Source organism: Volvox carteri (genome assembly GCF_000143455.1).
Source record: "Volvox carteri f. nagariensis unplaced genomic scaffold VOLCAscaffold_46, whole genome shotgun sequence".
Lineage (NCBI taxonomy): Eukaryota > Viridiplantae > Chlorophyta > Chlorophyceae > Chlamydomonadales > Volvocaceae > Volvox > Volvox carteri.
Window position 1 is genome coordinate 35,622 of NW_003307589.1, and position 21,983 is coordinate 57,604.

Sequence of the window (21,983 nt, forward strand, 5' to 3'; positions counted from 1 at the left end):
CCGCGCCACGCCATGTCATGCCACGCCCGAGTCGCGCCCTAGTCCGCTCTGATCAAGATCCGGATCCGTCTCATGGAACTTGAAGCGGTCAGAGATGGTAAAATCCACATCGGTCTGGTCTGGTGACACCTTTATATAGATGGAGGTTCTGGTAAAATCCACAGAAGTCCAAGACTTGCCTGAAAGGTGATGTGGACATTACGAACGCTGAACTGCAATCGATTTAATAGAAGCTGGGACATGTATTGCAAGACCGCCGACCAAAGACCACCCCCAAAGCTGCCGCCGGTACTACCACCGCTGCTGCCGCCACCAGAAGCTCCGGCAGCCGGGCCCGGCGCAGCGGCAGCGGCGGCGGCCGCGGCAACTCCAACCCCCGACGTCGTCGCCGCCACCGCCGCCTCGCCGGCATGCGACACGACTTGCGCATCGGCACCAGCCACAGACGCTGCCGACCCGGGCGCACCTCCCGAGGTCAGCGCAGCAGTGCCCTCCGGCGCTGCTCCGAAGCACGATCCCCCCCCTTGGGAGCGCCTCTGACTGGCGCTTCCTGCGCCCCTGACACCCACAGCTGAGGTCAACCCACCCTGCGACTGGCTGTGCGGAGGTTGCTGCTGCTGCTGCTGCTGCTGTTGGTTCTGCTGTTGTTGTTGCACCACCATCCTGCGAGATAACTTGGCGAGCTCAGCCGCCGCCAGGTCGGCCTGCTTAGCGGCCTGTTCTCGGCGGAGCACTGCCGCCTCCTCCCACTGCGACGGCGACAACAGGAGGTTAGGGTGGGAGGTTAATAACAACCCCCTGCGCACAAACCGATCGAAGACAACAGCCGACGATATCCACAGCATGGCGGAGGGCTAACGACAAACGCACACATGTACACGTCGTCAAGGCCGGTAACAGAGAGGTAAAGTGGAAACGTGGTGGGGCCGGGGCCGACAGGTTTGGACCAGTGGACCTAGCGTGCAGGAATGGATGTTGTGCCTGAAAAGGCAACCTTGATGTCGGCAGTCACCGGTCGGCAGTCAGGCGGCAGCGTCAGACACACGAGCGGCGGGGGGGGTAGGGGGGAAAAGACGAACCAGGAGAGAGCGGGGGTAGGTGGGAGAGAGGGTGGGGGCCTTGTACACCCCAAGGCCATAAAAGCTTCTGCCAAACCCGCTGCTCAGGTAGATCACCACCACCCGTGAAACTTTGAGAGACTTTTTGCCCTCGATCTCCAACACGGGGGACGTATACCCATAGGGCCCATCCGCAGCTGCCAAAAACGTCCCCGTCAGAGCACCGCTTACCGGGCCCGTCCCCTCTCGGTGGCTCGTCCCGCTTTTCCCGCGCTAACGCAAATTCGTCGTTGTTTACTCTACAGGGACCACTGCAATGTCCACCAATGCTTCCTCCCTTCCATCCCCCCTTCCCCCGCGCCTTCACCGCCCGCGGAAAGAGGCGGGCCCTGTGTCAGTTTCGGAATACCTCCAGTGGCTCACCTCACTGTCACTCCGCTCAGTGGCGCACAGAACGACATCGCTCAGCTCCGCGACCAGCGACCCGGTGAGCCAGTTGCCCCAGGGTATCTGGGTTGCGGACATTCCGGACATGCGGGTCAAGTCGCAAGTCTAGGCGAGGGAAGATGCCGCGGGATGGCAGGACGAGCAAAACACGCTGCGCCGTGTGACGGTTGACGGGTAATACATGCAGACGGATGCAGTTGCCAGGGCCGCGAAGCGGTCCATGGGTGTGTGGAGTTCTTTCCACAGTAGCCCGGGACAGTGGCCCTGGAAGGATGTGGATTGCTTACAATAGAGATGCATTCTGCAGTGCTGTGACGCGGCCTGTGAAGACTTGTGCAGCAGCAGGGAACGAACCACACAGCCCCGGTGGTTAGGTCCATGTGCCGGGTGGAGTAAGATTTGCACGTCCCTTGGTCAGGGGTTGGGAAAGGCTGAGCTGCCGCAGCACCTGCTGCTGGTGCAGCAGGCGTTGCTAGTGGTGGTGGTGGTGCTGCTGCTATGTCCATGGTCCCAAGGGTGTGAGCCCGCGTTGTGCGGTGCCGCGACCGCGCTTGGGCATGGCCACAGCGCGTACCTTAATGCGAAGGCGGCCCACAACGCCTTCGTGGATGGCGAACGGCAGGTTGAGATAGTCGAATGCCTCTGGCCGCAGCCGAACGTTCTCCAGAACGCCGGACCCTTTGGCACAGGGCCACGGCGGAAAGGGAAAGGGAAGTTGTCTGGTGGTGGAGATTAGCGAAGACCGTCACAAGGACCCGGCTTCGCATAACACGCGTTGCATCGCAGCTCATGCGGGTTGCTGCGACAGCCTGTCAGCGCGCAGGTTGCACGCCAGACTCCAGCGTTTGGTCCTTTCGAAGTGCAAACTATCACCCGGGTTGTAAAACATTCCTTAGATCGAAACCCCTGGACCGCTGGGCAGTAAGATGCAGGGCAACGGGTGCTCACCGCTCCAGAGGCTAATGCGCAGCTTATCCCTCTGCACGTCCACGAAGCGTCCAAGGGACGCCGCCAAAAACTCCGATGCCCATCCTTCAAACATGATGCCTGCATCTGCTGTTTGATGCCTTCACCGCCGCAGCTGGCGCAACACTCCGACAGCTAGTGGGCGCACCGACAAGTCAATCCACTCAGGAAGGACGCTAACCTTCATATAAGGAAAGTAATCAATTTACATGATGTTAAATTCAACCCTATATTGCGATCTGAGCTGCAACTCTGACGTCGACCGTTCGACTCAACCTACCGTTGGTCCAGGGCTTATCGACGCACTATACAAGCATCATATAGCTGCCTTGCTCTCAGTTGGGATGCACGGCCTTCTAAGCTGTCGGACTAATCAGAAGTCACGTTGCCGATTGTTCGCAAGTTCCAGACCTGGTAATAAAACATGTCCTACATAATCAGAAAGATATTGTACTGCATATGTATAACATTATACCCCATATGCCCTGCTTAAGTGCGAAGAGTCACAGCGTCTACCGGGGACGGGCCCAGCAATCTATCTCCCCTCCTGGGGGCCCCCAGAGCCTCTTTCTCTCTTGAGTGCCCTTTAGTTGCCAAACACCACGCCACTTTAGACAAATGTGTCGCTTCCAATGCTTCACTAGTAGCAGCACCATGGTGCTGTGTTCAGTAGCATGAGGGTTATGTCTGGGCTCACGCAAACCCCCTTCCCGTAGCACGGATTCGCCACCACGGGAAAGACGTTGGGAACCCACCGGTTGCGCCACTCGGCTGCAGGCTTTGTTTCAACAACCGCATCAACGCTATCTGGAGGATGTCGGCTTCCCTGGGCTACTCGCCCAAGAGGTTGACACTAATGTCGATTAGCTGTCCAAAGAAAGCGTATGGGCCCGGGAGTGAAACCTCAACTCAAGGACTTCTCTGTCCAGAACCGCGGTGCGTGCTTACGAACGAAAACCCGAACTATTAAGCAATCAGTGCGTCAGTTTACATTGTGATCCAGCCGAAGAGCTCTCCTAATATGTCCGGGCTGAGTTCAGGGACAGCATCCGGCTCCAACTATGGGCTAGTCATGCAGCTGAGCAGACACTTGTGTGATAGCAAAAGTGCTTCACAGTACGAGTGATTACTGACTACCGGTACCTGCCTAGCTAGGCTGTTATTGGGAACGCTTTAGCGAGTAGTAGAAGTAATAGTAACAGGGCATTGCCGTGATGAACCAACCCCACCAAAACCGAAATGCATCATGCGTCCCGTCCCTCGCCAATCCCCTGATACGCATTTCCATGAAGGATGCAGTTATAGTTCATTAAGGCATCGCATGGTGTATGAAGAATGCGCCGCGTTATTCATTACACGAAGGGTTTGCTTACAGCGTCAATGTGCGTAACCCCCTATCGCCACTCTTCACCCAAACTTGGGAGAGTCGGCCGAATACTAAATGCCATCTGCGAAGTCGACCATGCTTCTCTATCTGAGGCACCTCCCGGGGACTATGCGCATATGAAAATCGTAGGTTTAATTGATCTAACTTATGTTTTATCTATAAGCGGGAACTTTTGCCATCGTATTAGATGCTGCCTGTGCGCAGGATGTGCTCCCATGGGAAGCCCATAACGCGTAACGAACCGGGGTCCATGCAATCTTTTCTTTTTCCAAGGTAGAAGCAATGCTATAAATATATCTCCGCGTAACCTGTTAGTCACCTGATGAAAGAAGGAAAAACGAGGGCAAGGGCGAACGTAACGACGTACATATGGAACCAAGTTTCCATGGCGCCCTAACAGGAAACGCCCAGCTTTTATTTTTTATGCTGTGTAAGTGCATCTTCATGAAAATGTTGAGCTGACCAACTATGCAATAAAGCCCGCGACGAAATGCGGTTTGGCGGACCAAGCTGAAGATGTTCTGCTGTTTCAGAGGGTTACCAGCTGCCGAAGGCAAAGTATTGTTCAGTGACCTGCGGCCACCTCAGAAGGATGAGGCGCCAAGCAGCACAGTTAGTGGGGAGCCTGGCAAGGCTGCGGCGCTGCTGGAGCTGGTTACTTCAACTCCAAATGAAGGCCCTACAAAAGGCACACATGCTAGACTTAATGGTGGCGAAGTTGTGAGCATAGATGCTCCTGAACATCAAGAAGATGGTCCTGCTGAGCCCGTCCAAAAGTCTTATGGAATATGGACTAGTTTAGCCGAAGGCCTACGCACAAATACTGGAAACCAGCTCACTAGTATGGCTGGCGCCGGTGCACAGGTTAATGGCGACGCGGCACTAAGGCTTCCACCAGGTAGGCTTTATGTTTCTGGGCCGTCATGTGAATGCGATGATCATGAATTTATGCATCTGATAAGTTTCGTAACCAGGGCGAATAACCTTCCATGGCCTTTTAGTTGCGAAACCATATTGTTTCGACTTGCACCCACCTGTTATCATTGTCCTTGCTGGCTAGCTTAAGATAGGACATACCGCGAGGTTTCAGCTTTCACTTCGCAAAGTTTGCTCACAACCCACACGGCTCCCAAGGCTGGACCTTACAAACACCCATCCAGTTGCAAATGTCCGCCTAGCTTGGCTTCAACCCAGTCGACAGAGCGTCCGCTTAACCTCCGCCCTGTCAAAGCAACGCAGTGACTCTCGCAGCGTTGTAGTACCAGCGCGCCCCCTGCTCTCTACTGCAATCATACCCTGCAACGCCATCACACCACTCCCGATAACCCCTTCCTTTCTCCTCCCCCACCTCCTCCTCCCCCTCTTCCTCTGGGCCCGCAGTTGGCGACGTGATAGCGCTCTCAGACCTTGTGCAGCAGATCAGCAACCTGGGCGATCCTGTTGCCATCATCACCTTTGACCGCACCACCAAGCGCAGCCTGCGCTCTCACCGCGTCAGTCCCCACCTGGTGATGGACATCAACATGGAAGCCATGTTTGCCGGAGGCGTGGTTTCGCCGCCGTGCATGACGAACACTTCCTGCGGGGAACAGTCCCTGGAGCCACTGGGCCACCTGTCGCCGCAGGCCGTTCTGCACCTGCTGCAGAGGCATTACTGTAACGCCGAAGCAATTCGGTAAGTAAGCGAGCTCCTGGGCGGCAAGGCGCACGTGAGGCGGCTTCTGCTGCTGCCACTGTCTACTGCTGTCGCTACTAGCTTGCTGTCGTCGTATTTTCCAGGAGCTGCATGGCTATGGCTGCACCCTCCCCGGGCGCGACCACGGGGTTCCCGTCCTGTGAAACGCTGCTGTCGGGGTTTGTCAATTGGGCTTCAAGTCGGTTTTTCTGTTCCCGAACCAACCCCTGAAGGCCTGAACTAACCTGTCCTGACATGCTGGTCAAAACATCCCCGCCCGCTGAGGGCGCAGCGGGATGCTCCGCTCCTAGTCCCCGGCTGCTGGCTCCCCCCTTCTCTCCCCTTCCTTCCTTCCTCATGTCGCAGGCTGGCGGTGCACTGCACCAACCCCGCGTTGCAATCCCTGTTGGGTTGCCCGGGGGAAGGGGACTACGAGGGGCTGCTGGGGGAGCTGCTGTCCACGGAGCACATGATGCGGGCGGTGCTGCACGACTGCTGCCTGTGCATGCTGGAGGGAGTGGGGGTGGGTGGGGTGGCCCTGCACGACTGGGAGGGTGTTGAGTGCGCGGTCAGGGGCGTCCGAAGGAGTGCGGAACATGGGCAGCATACATCCGGAAGGACGCGAGGCTCCCCCCCTGGGGCGCTATATCCACCTCCCAGCTCCAGTTCCCAGCTGCGGCAGATAGCCAAGGTTGCATGGGGCCATGCAGCCAAGGTCTCCGTCCCTAGCGCTCCGGGTGCAAAGGGCATCACGTGAATGAAACGTAGAACGGCTAGTTGGTGAAAGTTGTTGAGGGCGGTAAGCGGTCCTCCCTCCTCGCGCCGCTCTCCCAGCCTGCCGGGCTACCTCGTGGGGCGGTCGCTGGGGCGTGCGAGGTCCTTTTGAGGTTGAGGCTGGGAGGACGGCTGGGGGGTGTCGCTGACTGCTCACCGTGGACTTAGGGTTAGTGAATGCGGAGTAGAGAGCAGGCTGGGGATGCGTCGCTGTGGGGACAGAGCGCCGGGGGGAGCACCGGATCGGTTGGAGTGTATACTGCCAACGTCATGATGGTGGCCTTTGGGAAACCTCCACGGGATGAGCACCCCATCCCGCCATTCCCCCATCACCCCCCAAACGCCTCAGTCCGCTCCGAGATGTTTTTCCTTAGTTCAATTCCCGAACCTTTCAGCCCCCCCCCTTTGATACACCCTCCCCCACCACCCCCAGCCCCGCCGCCTCACCCCCTGGCTCGAGGCACCAGGACCCCGTTCCTAGACTTGCGTCTCCGTCCCGAACCAACCCCAAAAGTTTACTTCATCTGCACGTGATCTCCCGCCAGATAACACAAACACGTATGTTACGTGTATATCCATACCCGTACCCACACCCGCACGTATGCTGTAGTAACCCACGCGTTCTGGGTTTTGGCACGTGTTCCCCTCTCCTCCCTCCCCCGGACCCAAATCTTCCCGGGACTTTACCGCACTGGGTCACACCCCGGACCCGCCCCCCTCCTCAGGCTGCAAATGCACAGCTGATGGTGCACCACCCTATCCGCAGCACCGCCTCCAGGATGGTGCTGCCGGTGATGGTGCAGCCGCTGCTGGTGTGGCGGCGCTCTCCCGGGGCACCCGCCACCGCGGCTGAGGTGCCCACCATGGCAGTGGTGGTGCGGTACACGCTATCCGCGGGGCTGCACGACGCGCTGCAGCAGCTGCATCGTGTGTATGTAATGCTGTCGAGCCTCTCAGGCATTGTAACGCTGTTCACGCTACGGGGCCTGGTCCTGCACCAGAACGCGGCGTCTGTTAGGTGAGTCAGTTGCAATTTGCCACTAGCGGTTAGTCGTTAGTTGTTGACCATCCTTGGCGGTTGTATGGCACCAGGGAAGTGGGTTGGTCGGTGGAGTGGCGCGTTAGGTACACGGACGAACCCGGGGGGTGGAAGAGAAAGACACACACCCGTGTTTGCTTGCTTCCCCCCTTCCCCTACCCCTTCCCCTACCCCCTACCCCCTGTACCAGTCTACCCATGGCATCACAGCTTCACTTGCTCGTGGTTCGTCTCTGGGCGGGACAGAGACGAACCGGCACTTGTTTTTCTCTTTAATAAGGACTAGTGCATGTACAATTTTACCTGACCCCTTTTTTACTCTTCCGTCTCTTATCTTGTTATAGGTACATGGGCTTGCGGACGGCTCTGGGCCCGGAGGCAATCGGCCTCGCCAACGCCACCAACGCGGGTGCCGGGGGCGGCGGCGGCGGCGGCGGCGGCACCGACATCCAGCAATCCGCCGACCTGACTGATGCCAGCGGGCTGGCGCTGGGCAGCCTGCTGCGGCAGATCTTCGCCCTCAGCTCCGAGCAGCTGGACGACATGCTTGAGGACGTGGTGGAGGGCAAGACGTGGAAAGGCATCGTGCGGGTGCCGCCGCTGCTGACGCCCACAACGGATCCGGGGCCCGTACAGGCGGCGGTGCTCGTGGCGCGCGGCATGAGCGCCATGACGGGCGGGCCCACTCCCAACGGCTCCAACGCACAGGTGCGGCAGCCAAGGTGGTGTCCTGGCAGGCTTGCTCCTGCCCATTGGTTTCCATTTCCTGCTCTATGTGTGTGCGTGCGTGTCATCCTTGCGCAGGGGCCATGCTAATGCGCAGGGGCCATGCTAATGCGCAGGGGCCATGCTAATGCGCAGGGGCCATGCTAATGCGCAGGGGCCATGCTAATGCGCAGGGGCCATGCTAATGCGCAGGGGCCATGCTAATGCGCAGGGGCCATGCTAATGCGCAGGGGCCATGCTCTAAATCATACTCTATTTCATACTCGGCATCATCCGCTGCTCGTCTTTCCCGCGCACTCCGCACACCCTCCCGGCCCCTCAGGTGATGTCCACGTGGGAGCGACTGGGGCCCGTGTTGATGAGCACCCAGCCGGGGGTGCGTTGCTCTGTGGCTCAAAACGGTAACCAGAGCGACGCCGAGGGCCACAGCGATATGGTCGGGGCACTCATGCTGACCCAGGAGGCGGATAAGAGCCTGGGCGGGCCCGTGGACGCGGCGGCTGCGGCGGGGTCTACGATTACGGGCTCCACCGCGGGGGGGACGATCATGGCGCTGCCGGGCACGACGGCCTCGGTGCTGCGGACGAACGCCAGCACGCTGGGGGCCGGCGGCGGCGGCGGCGACAGGAATGTGAACAGCGGAGGCGGGGGAGGCGGGGATACGGGGAGCACCCCGGGTAGCTGCTTGTTCCTGGCGATGGGGAGTACCAGCGGTACGACATTCAGCAGGATGAATGCTGGCTCACATCTGGGGACGCAGGTGGGGGGGGTGAGAGGGCGGGCGGGCGGGCGGGCGTTGTGTTTTGTGGGCTTGCCGTGTGGTTTGCAGACAGAGCTACTGCGTGCTGTCGGGGTTTGGCCAACAGTGTTATCTGTCCCTGCACGGAAAGGCCGTGGCAGTGGCTAATCTGTGTGTGCGTGTGTGTGCTATCTCTCACCATCTTCTTGAGGTTCCCCAGCTCCCCGGGAGGCAACCAGCCGAGTGGGACACGCATTCCCTATCGCGGCTCAGCCCTCATAAAAACACACCAACATGCTCAGGGACATTGTTTCGTCGCGCATGCACCGAGCGATCACGGAAGCCCCGTGTGAGGCACGCAGAACGTTGGCGGGCAAAACACATCATCATCATCGCGCACTGCCAAACACACTTCTCTCCCCACTTCCCCCGCTACATCCGCCCCCCCCTTACCTGGTTGCCCTTCAGTTGCCGTCGTCATGTCTGATAATAGTCTTTACTGAGGGCAGGGGTGTGCATGCACTAGACTCGTTTGGCTGTCGGCTGTTTGTTTCTGCTGGTTCCGCATTTTTCCTTTCCTTTCCACTTTCCTCCATCATGCTCACATGGATTTGCACCACCCGGGTGCCCGGGTGTCCACCTACGCACCCCGGGTGCCCCGCGTACCGCAGAACTCCTTCCTCCGCATGGGCGTCCACCAGCGCACTCTTATGAGCCGGCTGAGCTCCAACGATCTGCCAGAGGGCGGATCCCTGGCCACAGCGCTGTCCATGCCGGGGCCTGGAGGAGGTGGCGGCAGCGGCCGCAGCGGTGGCAACGGCGGCATTGGCGGCGGCTCCGGGATGATGTCCACGGGCGCCACCGTCGGCAGCACCGCCGCCGCCGGCAAGTCGAGCGGCAACGGCGGCTCCACGGCAGGTTCCTTGTACGTCGCCTCCAAATTGTCAGGCTCCGCGCCCGTGGTGCCGTCCAATTCGCGAGCGCAATCGGCGGTGCGGATCGCCGGCACAAGCCTGCTGCGCACGTTGATGGAAAACGGCACGTCCATTATGAGCGAGATGGACCGGGCATCCAACAGTATTGGGTATCTGAGCGGGCTGGCGGGGCCGACCGGCACAGGTAGCGGCGGCCTGCCTGAGGACGGTCTGCAGCGCCGGCAGCAGCAGCAGCCGGGACTGACGGACGCTGCGCGGCGGTCCATTGTACGGCGCCGAAGCGCGCTGAAGCTGGTGCCGTCACCCTCTGACGACAACCCGTTATCCACGTCAACATGGGGCCTGTTTGAGAGCTCCCGAGTGCGGTGAGAGTCCTGGGGCTTGAGCTGCCGGTCTGGCTGGGCTGACTGCATCGCTATGCGGCTGTATGGCCTGGCTATGTGGGAAGCAAAGGCCTAAATAACAGCACGAGTTCAAGCATGAAGGAGGGGATGCTCTCGCGAGCTACTTCCCCCCTCCCGGCAGTCGCTGGTTGATTGCATGTCTTTGTGCCGTTGGGACACGTGCCTGCCTGGCGGTGGTGTGTGATTTCCGGCGTGGGTGAAGCCGGCGGTCCGGGGAGCCACGAGAGGGACACAAAAAGGGAATTAGCACGCGGCACTTAGAGCGAGGAGCTTGCTTACGAGCGAGAAAGCGCATTTCAACTCGAGAGAAAGCGCAAAGCGTAATGAGGAGAGAAGCATGATGGAAATCCAGTTCGGCTTGTTTTGTGTGGTCGGTCACAGCGCCCTTGACCCCTGCCAAGAGCTATACACCCTCGAAGGGGGGCACACCCAGGGTCGTTTTATCTTTCCAAACCTCTAGTACGGCTGTTTGTACGGCAAATTATGCCTCATTCCTTGCCCCCCTGCCCTACAACCCCTGCTGCACACCGCCGCGGTGCCACACGGCCAATGTACGGCATACGACATGCGGTGTTTACCGCAGAGGGGAATCCAAGTCATTCACGCTCCGCCGTACCAACAGCCCCTCTGCGCCCAACGGCATCAAGCGCGTCGGCACCGACCGTACCCTGGAGCATATGAAGGCGGCGCCATCGCACACGGAGCCGCAGACTGGCAGCGCCGCCGCCGTCGCCTCCACCGTCACCGCCGGCAGCCTTACCTCCGGTGGCGGCGGGGCTAAGAAGCGGCCGCCTAGCCGGCTCATGTCCTTCCTCGCTAACAAGAACATCGGTGGGGCCCCGACAGCCGCGAGTCACTCGGCTAGATCAATAACAACAACGGGTGGCGGCAACGTTTGGTCGACATCTGTGGTGGGGGAAGGCGGCTCGGCGCACGACGGCGGCGGCGCCGCGGCTGGCGGGGGCGGCGGCGGCGGCGGCCCAAGCTCGTTCAAGGGCGTCTGTTCGACAACCGAACTGGAGATCGGCAGCCGGCAGGGGTCATCCTTGGGGCGAAGCGGCCTGTCAACACTGGCGGTGCAGCAGCACCTCGCGTCCAATGCGGCCATGTTGGAGACGGCGGCCCAGAACGGCAGTGCGAACAACGCCACCGCCGCCGCCTCTGCGTCCGCCCGCGCCGGATCACCGCGGCGGCCGCCCGCTCGCCGTGTTATGCGGCCAGCGATTGCAGACGTGGCGGAGGAGAGCGGTGCGGAGTGCAGCGGTCGGTTGCCGCTGATGGTGGCGGCGGCGCGGGAGAGCGGCGTGAGCACCGCAGCGGGCCCCCCGGCGGTGCTGCCGCAGCTGTCGGCAGTAATGCAGGCGTCGCGGGCGTCGACGGCGTCGCAGGTCCCTGGTCGGGAGATGACACACCCCTCCTACGGCGGTGGCTCGCAGGATCGAGCCTCTTGCAGCTGCGATGATGACGAAGACTGCTGGCATGGTGAGTGCGCTGGCTGGCGGCGTGAGCCGCAGCTGCCATGTGATTGGAGTCAATGTAATTGGAGTCGATGTGATTGGAGTCGATGAAGGCATTCGCGCTCCCTGAAAGCCTCAAGGTTCCGTTGACGGGACGAGCGTGCGCAACAATCGTGCATCTTAAATTGTGCAAAAGTAGACATATGAGCAGCCTGAAAGTGTCCTCCTCGCTATATACGATACGGGCAGGATTCGAACGAGTGACCTGCTGCAGATAGGAGCCTGATTCCCTGGTGCCATGCGCGGCTCTGCCCTGTCCTGTCCTGCAGAGATTACGGCATCAACACTTCGAGATCCTGTCAGCGGCGAACAGGCGCTATTGCTCATGCAGGTGGGGGGGAAGGAGGCGGGGAAGAGGACACACGTATCAAAACACACACACGCACATTCCTCATTACTCGCATGCCCAGTTCCTGCATGGGGCTCAGGAGATGTCAATAAGACTTAGAAGGAACACAGGCCGACGTCAGCAAGGAGACCTCTCTATTCTCTCCTCTTCTCTCCTCTCCTCGCCTCTCCGCGCTTGCGAGGTTTTCACCGGTGTTTTTCTTCTCTTACTTCCCCCGACCCGACCACCCTCCCGACCAACCGTCCAACCGTTCGCAACTTCCTCTTCTCACTTCTGCAACCTGTCGCCGGGGCTGGGGCTAGGACTGGGCGCTAACTGGCCCTTGCGTTGGCACGCAGGTGGACGTGTCCGCCCGGGTCCGAGCGGAGCGGCGAATAGCTGAGGTGTTGGAGGCGGAACATAAGCTCCTGGAGAGCGTGTTTCCCAGGTGCGTGGGGTGTGGGGTTGGGGTGTGTGGGGATGGGTTGTGTGGGGATGGGTTGCGGGGTTTTGGAGGGGTTGACGAGGCCGCACTTGCGGCAAGGGTCGGGGAAGGTTCCGAATTTCTCGACCTGGGGCTGACTGCACCGGCTCACGTTGTGCATCTTAGCATAGCTTCGCGTGGGCATAGCAGTGCTCCCGAACGGAACCCGACCATGCCGATGAGAGGCTCCCATGTGGCATCGCAGCCCGCCGCCCAGCCTATAGCCCAGTTCAGCTAGCACAGCCATGTCCAGTAGTGTCCGCTGATAGCCGCGGCAGTAGTCAGGCAGTAGTCAGGTCTTTATCGGCCACCAGGCCCGGCCCAGCCCCAGCGTTTGCCAGTGGACACTGACTCCACTCGCCAGTTCTTTTTCCCCCCCTCCATTGCTCGGGTCGGGGGGGGCCACTGCTACCACCACCACCACCACCACTACTACTACCATTGCTACCACTATTATTACCACTGCTACCAATGATTTGTTCATATCCACCATTGGATCACCTGTCTGTTACCCTTCACATTTTCACTGGTCAACCACCCGGTCACCAGTCAACACTCGGTCAAACCTGCAACGCAAACCCGCAAGGGGTCAGGGAAGACCCTAAGAGACCCTCTAACAGCCCTCACCCGCGGATTGCCCGCTGCCACACACACGTCTGAGCGTAATCATAAGGTTTAGATATACGTTGCCTGGTTTGTACGACAACCAAATTTCCCCTGTTGCCGTACAATGCAACAGGCACGTTTTGGAGCTTGCCGCCACGCAGCACCCCAAGAACGGCGCGGGTCGTCAAGGGCTGGGAGCTATGAGCAAGTTCAGCCTGGCCGAGCTGCCTCTCGTTCAGAACTGCGCCTCCGTGGCCACATACCACCCCATGGTCACAATCCTCTTCAGTGACATTGTCGGTGGGTGCTAGGGCCCGCTCTCTCGCTGCGCCGGGTGGGCTGGGCTGAGCATGTTGTACCTCCTCTCACCTTGTTCGCAGTTTCCCCGCCTGTCAAGCGCTCACATCTTCACGGGGTCCCCGGTCATGTATTCCCCCCCCGGCCATGCATTCCTCCTCCCTCCCCCCCCCTCCCCCTCCCGGCTCCGTTGCCCTGAGGAAAGGAGGGGCGGGGTGGCCGGGGGCCCCTGGTGACCGACCCACCGACCCGCCCGTTCTCAAACCCCGCCCGGCTCCCCGCACCCCGCACCCCTCACCCCTCCACCTCCCGCCTGCAGGCTTCACCAGCATGTGCCACGAGATCCCCGCCACCAAGGTCATGGAGTTCCTGAACAACCTCTACTCGCGATTGGGTGAGTGGGTGGCGGGGGTTGGGGTGGGGTGGGTGAGTGGTGGCGCGGAATGGCTGGGTGAGGTGGGGTGGGGTGGGGTGGGTGGCCCTGGGCCGGGTGTTGCCCGGGTTCTCTGCTGTGCTGCGACGGATCCTCTGGGGCCGGCAGGGGGGGCGCTGTCCTGGTACGTGGTGGTGGCGGTACGTGGTGGTGGCGGTACGTGGTGGTGGCGGTACGTGGTGGTGGCGGTACGTGGTGGCACCTTACAGGCATGTAGGGATGAAAGCGGGGGTGAGCAAGGACAGCAGCTGGCATGAGGGAAGGAGGGCTTAGGCGTTTTTAGTGCTTGTGCGGCCCACACGCCCTCCCGCCTGTCGCTTGTCGCCTGTCGTCTGTCCCGCCGTGCGATTTGAACTATGGCGACGCCTTACCCGACGCTGCACTTACCCACATTTCACAATCCACCTCTTGTACCCCTCCCCCAATAGACACGCACCTCATTGCACCACCCAACACCACCCAACACCACCCAACACCACCCAACACCACCCAACACCACCCAACACCACCCAACACCACCCAACACCACCCAACACCACCCAACACCACCCAACACCACCCAACACCACCCAACACCACCCAACACCACCCAACACCACCCAACACCACCCAACACCACCCAACACCACCCAACACCACCCAACACCACCCAACACCACCCAACACCACCCAACACCACCCAACACCACCCAACACCACCCAACACCACCCAACGCCACCCAACACCACCCCGCACAAACCCCACCTCCCACGCAGACACGCTTCTGGATGTGTACGGTGTGTACAAGGTATGTCAGTTGGTGTCAGTTGTTGCTTGATGTGATTAGTTGGTGTAAGTTGGTGTCAGCTATGTCCCGAATCAATGACGCGGGGTTAGCAGTCGACGGTTGTCTTCCCGCAACTACCAACTCCCCTACGGCATCAACCCCCGGCGCCGCTACTCCGCTGGCGACTCCACCCACCCCTCGGTGTTATCCGTAATTCCCGTGGCCCCTGGGCCCCCTTTCGCTGCTTACCTTCTTCGCCTGTGCTACTGCTGCCGCCTCCGCTCAAATCGGTTGCTACGGCGCCGCCGTCACCTCTGGCATCCTATCCCGACTTGCTTACCCAACATTATCTTATTTGTTTTGCTCCTCCTACTTACCCGTGGCCCCTTCGTCTACCTGTCCCTTCGTCTACCTGTCCCTTCGTCTACCTGTCCGCTGTGGCGGCTTGTGGCCCGCCAGGTGGAAACCATTGGAGGTGAGTTTGCGCGATATTATGTGTGTATGTACGTATGTATGTACGTACGTATGTATGTACATATGTATGTACGTACGTATGTATGTACGTACGTATGTATGTACGTACGTATGTATGTACGTATGTATGTACGTACGTATGTATGTACGTGCACGTGTGTATGTGTATATGTGTCAGCGCCGATTGAGGATGTGGGGTGGGTGGGGGAGGTCGCTCCGTGTGGGTGCTCCAAAAAGCCCCCAAAGGTCCTCGTGAAACGCTTTGCACCTTGCGGGGGTTTGGGCATGTGGGGATGTGGGGATGTGGGGACATGCAACACCAGTGTTGAGGCGGGTAGCGGGTAGTGCTGTCGAAAGAGCGATGTGCTCAAAGCACGATGGCTCTGTGCTTGTGATTCCGTAATCCGCTGTTTAGCCAGGGGTGCAGGCGGACAGCACGAGAAATGGAAGGCGAGCAAGGATAAGTAATTGTAGCTTCTTGCCTTTGGTTATGCAACTCACAAGCACGGCGAAAGAAAAGCAAATTTGTTGCTGGTGTGCGCATGTGGATAAGCTTAGCAGCGATATCGGTGCCGTGGCTCACGTGGCTCGTGATGAGGGCGGTTGAGGAGGCCGGCCGGCCCCGCCTGGCAGACGGCCTTAACCAAAAGCGCGGAGAGCGTTGGGGCCCCTCCCACCCCACACAAACCGGCATGCTTTCCTTCTTTGCTTCTTTACGCTCCGCCTCCACCCAGAGGCTCTCCGCCTCCGCCCTTGGTCACCCAGCCCTCCCTTCCCCTTCTCAATGCCCGGTCCTTTCCCCCCTGGCCCCTCCCCCCTCCCGCCTCACCAGCTTTACTCGTTCGCGGTTCGTCTTCCCCCCTCCCTCCCTCCCTGATTTCGGAGCATCTGAATTCCTCGCACGTGTTCCCCTCCCTACCCCCCCCGGACCCCAGACTGCTACATGGTGGCGGGGGGCCTCATGACCCGGGACGCCGACGGCTTCATGACGGTGCGAGGTAGCGACAGCACGGACGAGCTGCACGCCGCCAAGGTCATGTCATTTGCAAAGGTAGGGCACGAGGGACAGGGAGGGGGCATGCGGCAAGACCAGGAAGAAAGAGGAGATCAGGAAGAAAGAGGCGGCGCAGGTAATCCGCTTGGATTCACTTAATGTCCAAATTCACGTATATAAAAGTAGAAGAGACAGCTGGAGGGCGGAAAGACGTGGCCGTGAAGTTTGGTGGGGGGCCGGAAGGGGGAGAGAGGGAAAAGGGGGGAAGGGCGAGAAATGCAGCGGTGGGAGCTGCACCACGGTTTTTAACTAACGGTCGGGGCTGTCGCGTGGGTGCTGCGAGGCGAGGGACTAAAAGGCTGCGCGCTCCCTCCTCCTGCCCCCCCCCTTGTTGTCTGTTGGGACCGGCGTACCCCACATGCCCCCTGTCTCGGTGCCTCGGTGCGTATTGCTGCCTTTTGATGCTTTGAATGTTCACCACCCACTGCCCCCTCCCATCAGGTTGCTGCGGGGAAGAATCCTCCTCTTGACCCCCCAGTCCTCCCCTGCCGCCCCCTCCCTCTCCCCCTCCCCTCCCGTTCCCGCTCCCGCCGGGCCGGGCAACCTCTTGTCGCGTCCTGATATCTCTTGTGCCGCGTTCCCTCTATCGCCTCCGCTGCCCCTCCCGCGCATGTCCCCTCCTGTTCAGGCCATGCTGCGTGAGACATCGGAGGTGCTGCTGCCCACCACTGGCCAGCCAGTGCAGATGCGAATAGGTGAGTGAGGCGAGAGTGGGTGGTGGGGGGAGGGGGAGCTGCGGCCCGGCTTGGCGCGCTTGTAAGGAGGGGAGCGGGGCTGGTCGCTGGCCTACCTGGATGGGATGGGGAGGTGGCTGAATGCGAACGAGGCGGCCTGGGCGCCCAAATGGCCGTGCTACATGCACCTGTCTATGTGGGAGGGGACTACCTTGCTAGTGCTGGTGCTAGTGCTGGTGCTAGTGCTGGTGCTAGTGCTGGTGCTAGTGCTGGTGCTAGTGCTGGTGCTAGTGCTGGTGCTAGTGCTGGTGCTAGTGCTGGTGCTAGTGCTGGTGCTGGTGCTGGTGCTGGTGCTAGTGCTGGTGCTAGTGCTGGTGCTAGTGCTGGTGCTGGTGCTGGTGCTAGTGCTGGTGCCAGTGCTGGTGCTAGTGCTGGTGCTAGTGCTGGTGCCAGTGCTGGTGCTGCTGATAATGGTGATGGTGCTGCATGCCATCGGTGCCGCTGTCAGCCACGTTACTTCATCAACTGCCTATTGGGAACGAAGCGGTAGCGCACTGTTGTCCAGACGGCGCTTCTTTCGGTGACGGAGCTGCCCGGCGTGCGGTCGTATGGGTTTAGTCCGCGTGCAGCAGCAGCACGCCGGGTCGCGTGCTCCTAGCGTAGGGTCCATCGCACCCCTTACCCCCCCCCTTACCCCCACCTCGCACCTCGCACCTCCTCCAGGCCTGCACTCGGGCCCCGTCATGAGCGGCATTGTGGGCTCCAAGATGCCCCGGTTCTGCCTCTTCGGGGACACGGTGGTGAGTCCCTCGAGTACGACCACCTGGTCGGCGACCTGGTTGCCTGGTTGGGTGCGGGTGCTTTGTCGAGAGGACGGCCGCGTTTTGGGGAGGGCCTTTTGGGCGGCCGCCATCACGTCACGTGAGGGGCCGCATTAGGGCCCCATGGAGGCGCACCGGCCTGCGAGTTGCGAGTTGCGAGTTGCCCTTTGGCTTCTTCGCCTCTTCCGCCAGTCAAAAGACCTTTCACACATCATCAAGACGCTGACTTCCCTTCAGAGGGGTTATAGCAATGGCCGCGGCGCAACGCCTGCCTGCCGGACTGCCTGTGTTCCCACCTCCACGGTTTACTGGCCCCGACTTCCGGCCCCCGCCCTGTCTCATTCCCGCAGAACACCGCTAGCCGCATGGAGAGCACGTGTCCGCCCGGTTGCATCCACGTCAGCGGAGCCACCCGGGAGTTCCTGCTGGACGAGGACTGGGAGCCCACCGGGGGAGTGATGGTGGGTTAGCATTAGCAAACGAACCGGAGCACAGCCGCACAGCCGCACAGCTGTACAGCTGTACAAGGGGGAGGAGCACGAGGGCGAGGGCCGCACTGCCCTCCCCGCTTTCCTCAGCCACTCCCAGGGGGGGGGCCCGGTCGGGTCGGGTCGGGTCGGGTCGGGTCGGGTCGGGTCGGGTCCGGTCGGGTCGGGTCGGGCCCGGTCGGGTCGGGTCGGGCCCGGTCGGGTCGGGTCGGGCCCGGTCGGGTCGGGTCGGGTCGGGTCGGGTCGGGTCGGGCCCGGTCGGGTCGGGTCGGGCCCGGTCGGGTCGGGTCGGGTCGGGTCGGGTCGGGTCGGGTCGGGTCGGGTCCATTTCTTTGTCCTATCAATCGTATTTTGACATGTTGGGTGGCTGCGCTGCGCGTCCTCCACTCCTCAGACCAACACCCCGCACATCTTCTTTTCACACACGTTTTTGCACGGCACTGCAACCGCTGCTGGTGCTGCCGCCCTGCAGAGGGCGTATCGTGACGGTGGCATCACGCGCGCCCAGCGACATGATTTACGGAACCTTGTTCAGTCTTGTTTTGTCTTCTTTGTTCTGTTCCGTCATGTCCGGGCGCAGGTGAAGGGCAAGGGCGTCATGGAGACGTTCCGCTGGGTCCCGCTGGATGCGGAGACCTCACCGCAGATTCGAGCTACGGGCTCGCAGCGCCACAACCGCCCCCGCCGCGCCTCTTCCATCGCCTACATCCACACCGGATGCGGTGGCGGCGTCGGCGTCGGTGTCGGCGTCGGCGGTGGCGGTGGCTGGACCTTTGGCGTCGGCGGCACTGGCGGCCCCAGCCGCGACGGCTCCGGAAGCATCAGCCTGGCGCAACAGGCCGCGCAAACCGTCGGGTCGGGACCCATGGGTCTGACTAGCGCAACCGGCTCCTGCGGCATGAACAGCGCCGCTAGCAATGCCGTACACTTTAGTGCTCAAGGTGGTTGCGCCTGGCCGTACACTGGCCCCGCCAAGGGCCACCGGGCTGCCTCCGCCAGCATCGCCTTCATGGGGACGGCGACTGGCTCTGCGGCGGGTCAAGGGCCGGGGACCCCGATGGGGGCCACGGCAGCGGCGGCGGATGCGGCAGCGGCAGCGGCAGCGGCGGCCGTGGCGGTAACGCCCGCAGCGACACCCGCGGTTAGTCTTACCGGTCAACCTCCGCGGGTGGGCCGCACCACCGGATCCTCCGGTGTCGGCCCGGGCAGCGGCACCCTGGTCAGCACCCGGCGTAAGCCGCACCGTAGCTGCAGCACCACTGCACTCGCCTACAGGGGCCTGGCCCGACCCGCTTGAGGGTGAGGGTGAGGGTGAAGGAGGGGCAGAGGGTGAAGGAGAGGGTGAGGGTGAGGACGAAAAAGAGGGTGAGGGTGAGGGTGACGGAGGGGCAGAGCGCGATACTAGGGAGAGGCAGAGAGGTAGACAAGGAGGTAGGGGAGGTGGGGAGAATGCCGCTCGGGCGCTGCGAAGGTTGGGCCGCTTAGAGGCACTTACGGTCCACGAATGGATGAATGGATGCATGACTCGTCCACTGGCGGTTCATGAGCTGAGAGCTGGAGAGGCCATCCGCAGCGTTCTGATCACAGTCGCGCCGGTTCGGATGTAGGAGGTCGGGGGTTCTTGGGTTCGGAGTCCATGGGAGCCTGTGCCATATTGCTGCATGCTCTGCACTGCGTCGGTCGCCCGCACGAGGGCGGCAGCGGGGAACGCAGCGAGGGGGTGGAGGACGTCGCGCCCTTGTACGGGTTGGGGGGGAAGGAGGGAGGAAGGGCGGGGGAGTAGGGAGTATGGAGGAACAGCAGTTGCCGTCACCGCCGCCGCCGCCGCCGCCGCCAGGGAGCACAATTGCGCATCAGCACCACCATCACCGCCAACGCCACACGAGGGGAGATTTTGGGATTTTCAGGGCGCGCGGTGAGGACATTTTGGTGCTTTGCCTTGCCTTGCGTTGCCCCTTGCCCCTTGCGTTGCCCCTTGTGTTGGCTTGGCTTGGCTTGGCTTGTTCGCGGTCGTATCGTTGGGAGAGGATCGTGCGGCCCTGTTGCTCTCCAAGAATATGAAACACAAAATGACCTATATATTGCCACAACGCTATAGGAAAACGACGCGGGATGGCGGTGTGCCCGCTACTGGACTTGTTGTAGCCGCTGTTGTCATCCTGCTTCCGCCGCTACCGCTGCTGCCGTCGTCATTGTCATCACTGGTGGAAACGGATGTTGTCCAGCCACATGTGCCCATGCGCGGCCCCTTCATGCCAGATATTATCCGCCTTACTGGTCGCTGTGTGCTGTGTGTCTGCGTGGCACCGTCTTGGGCACTTAGGAACGCCGCATGGCTGTGGAGAAGGGGGGAGGGGAAATCCCCTCCCGGAAATGGCGACCCGCGGCCGCAGCACAACAGAGAAAAAAGAAAGTCGAAAGAGCTATCAGTTAAAAGGCAGGCTGCTAGATTCGGACGCGAATACAGCCGAGATGCCAAATAAACGTCTTTTAAAATAGTTTTTCTTGCTATTTTGGGGTCTTGGCTGGCTGGCTGGGGGCAGGCGGGGGGGCGATGTGTTACATCATCGCTCTCAGCTCACGGCGATATTATTCTGCACGTGATTGCAGTGGATCTTGGTTGCAGCCGCAGCAGCACAAACACTGTTGGTGCTTTGCATATGGAATCATCCTGAAAAGCATCCCTTGTTGTGGTTGGGCATGTTGTGGCGTCCTGAAGGGGTCACCTGCTGTGAGTGGGGCTGTCACACCTCCACCGTGCTGTGGGATACGGTTCCCGGGAAACGCGAATGGCCCTAGGAGGGTCCTTCGGCCACACCCGAAGCGTGTTCTGGCGTGCAGGTCCTTTGGAAGCAGCGAGCATTTTGTCACACATCTTCTCTGGAATTACCGCCTTTCAGTTAGGTTGGAAGGAAGGCTAACTTGCGGCGTGGGTCTTGGGGGTCTTGATATTGTTTGTTGGGGATAGTGGTTCAATGTTTGTGGGGTGCTGCAATGGTGGCCGCGGCGGCAAGCTGTTGGTGTTGCTGTGAGGCGGCTGCACGTATGAGGTATCGTCCAGACGCTCGGCAACAAATGAAGCTGTTGCGTAGTGGGATATGCAGATGGGTGGCGTGCGAGTGAGTGAGGCGCGTAGAAAGAGATGTGTGAGCCGGGGGTGTTGCAGGGCCACGGGGGTTGGGAATCCCAACTTGGGATAGCGGCTCGCGGCTGCACCTGCATGCATATCTGTCGACCGGTCTTTGTTTTGAACTGAGGGAGATTACCCTGAGGGGGCAGGACGGACAGGACTGAGAGGTTTCGTTTTTGGGGCCGTCTTGGCTGGTCGGAGTGTTGCGCGGCGATTGAGGAGTGTGGTTTTTCGATTGAGGAGTGTGGTTTTTCCGAGTAGCCGAGTAGCCGCCTGCCATGGCGGTTTCCGCCTCCATTTCCCCTCCTCCTCCTCCTTGTCCTCGTCCTCCTCCTCTGCCACCAACTCCAACCCACCCCCCGGGGTCTGAGCGCGCGCGATGCACAATCGAGTGTAGAGGACGATGAGGGACCCCCGGTAGCAGGGCCGGAGAAAGGCCGGAGTGCAGGTTCCTCGTTGCTCTGGTTTAGAGTCGGATCGGAAGGTGCGTGATGGTTCCATGGGAACTGACATTGTTGGGAATTTGAGGCAGCATCATTATTGCGGAAGAAGAGGACAGCGGGCCACTTCTCGCGCCGGGGACTGCGGGCACTGTGAGCGACTGTGATGGGGGTCAGGCCCGGCTCTACTGCATTCCGTTGGTGCACCAAAGCTGATTCCTGTGTTGCCATGCCACACGCCCCCACATGCGCAGACTTCGAAGGTTACTTATTCATGATGGTGACGATGACGATGATGATGGTGGTGATGATGATGATGTG

General features: G+C 60.7%; 2 protein-coding genes across 2 annotated transcripts in view; one reads left to right on the plus strand and one right to left on the minus strand.

The window, feature by feature from the left end:
• Positions 1-2,547, minus strand: part of VOLCADRAFT_95673 (uncharacterized protein) — a gene marked incomplete at both ends in the record, with an annotated part of 31,279 nt that extends 28,732 nt beyond the window's left edge. Inside the window, 4 exons of the mRNA XM_002954828.1 lie at positions 467-749; positions 1,482-1,610; positions 2,080-2,183; positions 2,454-2,547. Of these exons, the coding sequence (XP_002954874.1) occupies positions 467-749; positions 1,482-1,610; positions 2,080-2,183; positions 2,454-2,547 (610 nt within the window). The remainder of the gene's footprint in view (positions 1-466; positions 750-1,481; positions 1,611-2,079; positions 2,184-2,453) is intronic.
• Positions 2,548-4,701: 2,154 nt separating this feature from the next.
• Positions 4,702-21,940, plus strand: VOLCADRAFT_95674 (uncharacterized protein; the record flags this gene model as incomplete). Its single annotated transcript, XM_002954771.1, has 24 exons — positions 4,702-4,756; positions 5,239-5,533; positions 5,900-6,056; positions 7,033-7,325; positions 7,690-8,053; positions 8,394-8,831; positions 9,482-10,110; positions 10,733-11,631; positions 11,936-11,997; positions 12,354-12,442; positions 13,218-13,384; positions 13,701-13,775; positions 13,923-14,045; positions 14,571-14,606; positions 15,888-15,902; positions 15,991-16,106; positions 16,738-16,804; positions 16,874-17,329; positions 17,507-17,583; positions 17,955-18,065; positions 18,673-19,233; positions 19,368-19,433; positions 19,930-20,007; positions 21,917-21,940. 24 exons carry the CDS (start codon positions 4,702-4,704, stop codon positions 21,938-21,940), a joined length of 5,253 nt encoding a protein of 1,750 aa, XP_002954817.1.
• Between the last annotated feature and the right edge of the window lie 43 nt (positions 21,941-21,983).